Source organism: Scardinius erythrophthalmus (genome assembly GCF_964197995.2).
Source record: "Scardinius erythrophthalmus genome assembly, contig: HAP1_SCAFFOLD_231, whole genome shotgun sequence".
Classification (NCBI taxonomy): domain Eukaryota; kingdom Metazoa; phylum Chordata; class Actinopteri; order Cypriniformes; family Leuciscidae; genus Scardinius; species Scardinius erythrophthalmus.
Genome location: NW_028296380.1, coordinates 10,001 through 17,652, shown reverse-complemented (window position 1 = coordinate 17,652; position 7,652 = coordinate 10,001). Strand labels below are relative to the sequence as shown.

The 7,652-nt window shown below is 35.0% G+C and overlaps 1 protein-coding gene across 1 annotated transcript in view; it reads right to left on the bottom strand.

Moving 5' to 3' along the window:
* Window positions 1-504: 504 nt before the first annotated feature.
* Window positions 505-7,652, bottom strand: part of LOC308686389 (receptor-type tyrosine-protein phosphatase zeta-like) — a gene marked incomplete at its 5' end in the record, with an annotated part of 17,112 nt that continues 9,964 nt past the window's right edge. The window contains 4 exons of the mRNA XM_081394813.1: window positions 505-1,928; window positions 2,538-2,673; window positions 6,948-7,090; window positions 7,485-7,637. Of these exons, the coding sequence (XP_081250939.1) occupies window positions 1,785-1,928; window positions 2,538-2,673; window positions 6,948-7,090; window positions 7,485-7,637 (576 nt within the window). The remainder of the gene's footprint in view (window positions 1,929-2,537; window positions 2,674-6,947; window positions 7,091-7,484; window positions 7,638-7,652) is intronic.

The following is a 7,652-nucleotide window of genomic DNA, read 5'->3' as shown; positions in this document are numbered from 1 at the left end:
TTGTTCTCTTTTTCTGACCTCCTGAGCCAGATGGAGAAGACTGAAGGACTGTTATTCTGACCTTCTCGGGAGTTTGGCAATCAGGATGCCGAAGTAACAAGAAAAGCAAGTTGAGAATTAACAGCTCACACGAGCCAAGCGGCTGCTGTCTGGAGACTGTAATCAACACGAGTCTGTCCCGAGGGCAGATGAAGACCACAGTCTTACAGGATATTGTGGAGACTTTAAAGATCTTCAAAGATAAACTGGTACCAAAAAAAGCACAATATTAGACGAAAGCATTATTCTGGGTTCAGTACAAAATTTGGACTCATCCCTTGTTTTCTTCCACCAAAAAAATACAGCGAGGCACTTAAAATGGAAGTGAAAGGGGCCAATTTTGAAGTATTAACGCAGAAATTTGAAGCTTACAGTTTTATATAAGCACTTATATTCATTTTTAATTTACATAAGTGATATATACACACACACATATATATATATTTTTTTTTTTATTTTTTTATTAGTGCTGTCAAATCGATTAATCACAAAGTTATACGTGTATAAATTATTAGATTTATATAAATGTCTGTGTGTGTGTATATATATATACACAAAAACACAAATATTTATATGTATATATCAATGGTTGGGGGTCAGATTTTTTAAAAGAAATTAATACTTTTACTCCGCAAGGATGCATTAAAATGATCAAAAGTGACAGTGAAGACATGTGAAGACAAAATGCTTTTCCTTTTTGCCATTACAGGAATAAATTACATTTACACATTTGTTCTGTAAAGTTATTTTTTTTTTTTTGTCAACTTTAGTCATTTTAGGGTTTTATATTGGATTGAACTTTACAAAGAAAAGATTAGAAAGTGATTTTCTTTTTTCTTTTTTACTAAAATCATGTTAACACTCATATTGTTATGGCTATACTATTGAAACTATTTAAAGTATTTTAATGTTTAAAATTGGCTCCATTAACTTTCATTGTAAATGCCTCACTGTAACCCAGGTTTGTTTAGTTTTTTTAAAGAAAGGACTAAGTAAATCAACATTATTAAACATGAAATATTCCTTTCAAGATATTGTCAAAAAACAGGAATTCTGAAGTTTTATCCGGCATGAACAGCCCAGTCTACTTGTGTGCTTTCTTGTTTCTTTTAATCCTACAAACAGACAAAAGCTCTTGTACAGCTAAACAGTGTCAGTGTGTAACGCTTCATCTTACGTCAGTAACAAAACAGTGAGGCATCAGAAATATTAAAACACCATTTCAAATGGGACTAAATTATTAAAACGCAGCCTTGCCTTGTAAAGCACTATTGCCTCAAATATAAAATTCTAGACATAAATAGAAATTTGGTCCATCGACGTTGCTGCTGTAATATTATTTACACATTAGAATATTATTTCCTGCCCTTATCCATGACTGATTTTGCCACTTTCTTTGTATATTTGTATGAAAAACAGTGGCTGAAATTCTACTACAAAAGATACACTAATAAAAAAAACAGTCTTATTAAAATAAAAAAAGTTGTTTTCCCTTTAAACAAGCTTTTAAGCAAATAAATACGACGAGACTCTATGAAAAGACATTAGTATATCAGACATTAGAACAAAGTGGCGGTTTAAGAGAGAAACAATTAATAAAAACACGGAGTGTACAAAGGCACACATTTAATGACAGCGCTGCATCCAGCAGAGCGCTATCAATTCAGAGATGGACTGGGGGAAAACACGAGCATTCTTTGATAGAAAAAAACGAGTCTTTTTCCTGCGCCGGCTCATCACTATGGTTACACCAAGGATTCCAGACTCTCGGCCGCGCTCGAGACGCCTCCTGGGACCGTGCCGTTGTTGTCAGAGGACTGAAGCGCTCGCTCGTCTTCTTGGGTGCTGATCAAACTTAAGATGGCTTTGTAGAGGAACTGATACTGATCCTATCCGTCCAAAAAAAAAAAACGGGGGAGAAAAACACATAAGAACATGTTGGTAGTTTGACCACAACATACCACTCAAAATATTCCATTTTCCCTTGTGGATTTGAGTTAATTCCACCTCAGGGCAGGATTATTAATGACTGACTTTTTCCTTGTCGTAACTGCTGCCAACTCCAGATATGCAGAGAAAAATAAGTTGCTACATTTCCTTTAAAATGTCTAAATGCCAATAGTCTGCAGACACATGGAAAACACTACATTTACAAAAAGAAATATCTTCAAATATAAAAGAGCTCATACATACTATGAAAGTAGTTGCCCAAGAACATAATATAGACCTATATTTCATTTTATATATTACATATACCTTCATATGCAATGAATAATTCTAAATTATCTATATTAAATTAGATTTAAACATTTTTTTTCCATCTTAACATTTCAGAATTCATGTCTATATAGCCAAAATCGATGTTCAAGTTGATGCATTTTGATGTGTTTTTTCTTTTCTTTTTTTTGGAAAGAAAAGCATTGAAGTTCTATAACCCAATAAAAGAAATGCTTGTTATCCGAGTTCTATTGAAAGAAAGCAGCCAGATGAAGCCTCACAATGTCAGTGAAGACTCCAGGCCTCATGAGGTTGATCATCTTGGCCACCATGTAGACGTCCACCACGCTCTCGGCCTCAAGCTGCTGCAGGAGAGTGAACAGCGCACAGAACGTTCCCGCAGTCACACCACCATTTCTGCAGATACACAAGCGGAAATCAAAACTAATCGATAATATATAAAGCATGTTCAGTTCTTAATCCTAGCGAGCCGCCAACCCACGCAGCATTATAGACGTGCTCCCGACTTATTACCTTGAAATATAATTTGAAATATTTCTAGTTAAATGCATAATAGTATTTTATTCAATACTGCAAAGTATTGATTAAAAAAATTATATTAAAGCAAAGGTTTTCCAGGGACTGGTGAGCCACAAGGGGGTCCTGTAAAAAATATTCATATAAATTTAAATAATAAAAAGTACCAATAGGAATCAAAATGTAATGGGATTTTAAAAGTAATTCAAATAAATCTGCATTTGACATTTAGTTTTAGCAGTTACTGGAAAAATATTTCATGTCTTTCATCTCTCTTTACTTGCACCGTAAAAACATGAATACTTTGCACTGTTGTATTATTCACTTAATATATCCTCCGTAATATGCCTTTGGAACAATACTTATAATGAAAAGTGTTATATTTATTTCTACCTTTCAAAATTTTGGGGTTAGTAAGATTTTTCTTCTTTTTTGGAAAGAAATGTATACTTTCATGCATTAAGTTGATCAAAGGTGACAGTAAAATCAGTGTTACAAAATAATTATATTTCAAATAAATTTTTGATAACGTACAAATAAATAATCCTGGAAACCCAAGTTTCCACAATATTCAAGCAATATTACAGTATACTGTACAAAATTGTTGATCAAATAAATGCAGCCTTGGTGAGTATAAGAGAATTCTTTCAAATATACATCTGACTATTATGTTTACATGACATTGATGTACTAAAAAAGAAAAAGTTTTTCGCGTACAGGCGACAACGTTGTCAAAATGATCCCAGTTCACGCGTTTTGTAGTTTACACAGAGACGATGACGGTATCGTCTTCAAAAACTTTCACTTTGAAACCCATTTGTTTGGCCCCTAACATAAGATTCACTGTCCGCTGAATACAAATAATCTCCAATAATTATTTACTAGATGTTTCTTCTTATTAGGAGTTCAAGTGCGTAGCGCTGAAAGCCTATTGTAATTGTTCAAATTTCCTAGGGTCAGCATTCTCCCCTAAAAAGTGATCGGGCAGACCAAACCGTAAGTCGTAGAGACTTGAAACTTTAAGGGCTGGTAGTATTCACACCATCTATCTCTCTATCTGACTGTCTATCCATTTCGAAAGTACTTGAAACCATGAAAACTTGAAAACCATTAGGCGTTGGCTCAAGTGTCTGTATTTCTATGGCAAATCCCATGAAATGGCTGAAAATGACCCTCTTCCTGCCTGATTTGCGTAGAACTTCACGAAATTGGGTGAGCACATGCGTCACATGATTCTAAAGAAGCATGGAAACTTTTACGGACATCTCTTAAAGGAGAACTCCGGTCAATTTTTACAAATTGAAGTTTCAAGTTTATTTTTTTGTAAATTTGGAGTGCTGTCAATACAGAGAACAACGACAAAAATCGGTGTTGCCTACACCGTGTTATCCTCTTTTTAAAATTTGCACCCTGTTGACTTCAATGGGGCAATGTTTAAACCTGCTTTTAGCCTCTTAACCCTTAATCAGTGTTTGAAAAGGACAACACTTAAGGTGTTTGGGGTCATTTTGACCCCAAACTTTTAAAGAGCGATTGCATAAGGAAATATACATTTTTATATGGAAAACTATATATCATTTTTTTTATTTACTTCTCAACTATACATTTATGCTGTGTTTTTGTGGAAATTTTGAATTTTTTTACCTATTTACTGCACAATTACATAACTAGGCCATAAATTGGCTCATGAAAAATGATTTTTTAAAGAAAAAATCACTTAAATAATGATATTAATTCAATATAAATGGTTTTTGGGCATTGCTCTATGTGTTAGGGATGGAATACTGCCATCTAAAGGTTAGTCGAAAAAACTTATTTCTTATGGGAAAGGAATTAAAGTGCAATGGCCAAATGTATCCAATAGAGGGCCATAGAGAACCATTCATTCACTCATTTTCACTTCTCCTCACAAATTTGATATATATATACATATATATATGTGAATATTTATTTAAACATTTTGAAATGCATAAAAAATCTAATTATTATTATTATCAAATTAATTATTATAATTATATAATATTAATTATATAATTATTATCAAATTATTATATACATTTGCAGAACCATTACAAGTCACCACTATGACATGATTGTGTGTGTGTGTGTTGGTGTGTGTGTGTGTGTGTGTGTGTGTGTGTGTGTGTGTGTGTGTGTGTGTGTGTGTGTGTGTGTGTGTGTGTGTGTGTGTGTGTGTGTGTGTGTGTGTGTGTGTGTGTGTGTGTGTGTGGGAACAAGCTTGTTCCATGTTGCTTATGTGACATTTTTCAGATTTATGCCAGTTTAGTTGATTTTATTTGCCAATTTCTATACAAATGCTCTCTGTTGCAGTGACATACATGTGTGTGTTTGTGTGTGTGTGTGTGTATGAGATAGAAAGTTCGTTCCACTTTGGGTTTATGCTCTAGGACCAGACCTTGATTTAAATTTAATTTTTTTTAGATTTATGCCAGTTTTGTTTATTTTATTTGCCAATTTCTATAAAAATGCTCTCTGTTACAGTGACATACATGTGTGTGTTTGTGTGTGTTTGTGTGTGTTTGTGTATGAGATAGAAAGTTCGTTCCACTTTGGGTTTATGCTCTAGGACCAGACCTTGATTTAAATGTAATTTTTTTTTAGATTTATGCCAGTTTTGTTTATTTTATTTGCCAATTTCTATAAAAATGCTCTGTTGCAGTGACATACATGTGTGTGTTTGTGTGTGTTTGTGTGTGTTTGTGTATGAGATAGAAAGTTTGTTCCACTTTGGGTTTATGCTCTAGGACCAGACCTTGATTTAAATGTAAATTTTTTTTAGATTTATGCCAGTTTTATTTATTTTATTTGCCAATTTCTATAAAAATGCTCTCTGTTGCAGTGACATACATGTGTGTGTTTGTGTGTGTTTGTGTGTGTGTGTGTATGAGATAGAAAGTTTGTTCCACTTTGGGTTTATGCTCTAGGACCAGACCTTGATTTAAATGTAAATTTTTTTTAGATTTATGCCAGTTTTATTTATTTTATTTGCCAATTTCTATAAAAAGGCTTTCTGTTGCAGTGACATACATGTGTGTGTTTGTGTGTGTTTGTGTGTGTTTGTGTGCGTTTGTGTGTATGTGTGTATGAGATAGAAAGTTCGTTCCACTTTGGGTTTATGCTCTAGGACCAGACCTTGATTTAAATGTAAATTTTTTTTAGATTTATGCCAGTTTTGTTTATTTTATTTGCCAAATTCTGTAAAAATGCTCTCTGTTGCAAAAACATACATTTGTTTGTTTGTTTATGTGTTTGTGTGTGTCTGTGTGTGTGTGTGTATGAGATAGAAAGTTCGTTCTACTTTTTATTTATGCTCTAGGACCAGACCTTGGTTTATATGTAGAAATTTTCAGATTTATAATGGATTTAATTTGATTTTTTTGACAAACAAAATAAAAAAAAGTCATTTTTTTCATTTTCCCATTCATTTTCAATGTGGGGTCATTTTGACCCCAAACACCTTAAAAGGTAAATTTTTTTTTACACACCTTTAGAACAACCAAATCAAGCCCAGTTTTTTTGTGCATGTTTAGATAGGTTATTTAGGAAAAGTCCCAGAGTTTCATGCCCCTGAGATGAAGGTAACATTTTTAAAAAATGAAAGAAAAGTCCAGTGGGGTCATAATGACCCCAAACACTGATTAAGGGTTAACATCCTTGATGTGTCATTACAAGTGTACCAGCCAATGTGAGTGATTCCTTCAGAGTGAACGCGGGTGAATCTGACTGCAGTAGATGTGAAAGATATGAATAGAAAATTATGTTTATTCAGCCAGCGCACATACCTGTATTTACATCCTGTTTTCGATCGAAGTCCATAGTAATCGATTGTCGAGTTGAAATTTTTGTTGAAGATTTTTGTCGTTGTTCTCTGTACTGACAGCACTCCAAATTTACAAAAAAATTGACCGGAGTTCTCCTTTAAACCCTGATTATTGCTGCTCACAGCTATATTTATTATTATTACTGTTTAACAGAATCTAGACCATCATAACCCAGCCTGGAAACTCAAGCTGGTCTAAGCTGATCTTTTCAGACAGCAGACAGTGAGGCGGCTCACTAGCTTCTGGAACAAACATAACGTGTCTTTTCCAAGACGCAGTGTGCATCTCCTTCAGGGCCAAGATGCAACTCACTCGTCGTGCACGACCATGGGTCCATCTTTGGAGCCGGACTCTTTTTGGACGATGTTGATCAGCTCAAAGACGTTACTGATAGGACTGTCTGGGTTGGGCCAGCGTGGCGTCCGGTAATGCTTCACTTCTAGAACAAAATCATCCTGAAAAGAGGGAGAAAACAGATCAATTAAATGTGTGTGTGTTTATGATCACGTCTGTGTGGGATTCAGCTGATACAGATGGTTTAATGCTAAGTGTGTGAAAAGCAGCAGATGTGTTGTTTAACAGACTCTGTTCTCGCTTTCGTCATCGGCCATTTGCTCCTCCTAATATTTTCCACAATCGTACGGCAGGCACCAGCTGCGATCTTCAAAACAGATGCCTGCGTTTGTGTTTTTGAATGGTTTTGGAGAAACGACACACAGAAATCGCTCATTTACATCTCTCTGAATCGATTAGCGCAGCTTTTGTATGATGGGTAAAATCTCTGATCCTCTTTGGGTTGCTAATGTTAGCTGTTAAATCTGATTGGCTGTGCAGCGGATCTTATGTTACCTGCGTCGCCTCTAAGATGTAATCTTGCACTATCAACATGTCTTCATTGGACAGGCACACGTGGCCCTCCCCTCTTAACGATACAGAGAAGGTCTCGTAGCTGATTGGCTGATCTCTCGTGGGCCAGAATACGATTGGCTCGCTGTCTTCTGTCTGGGAATGGAATAA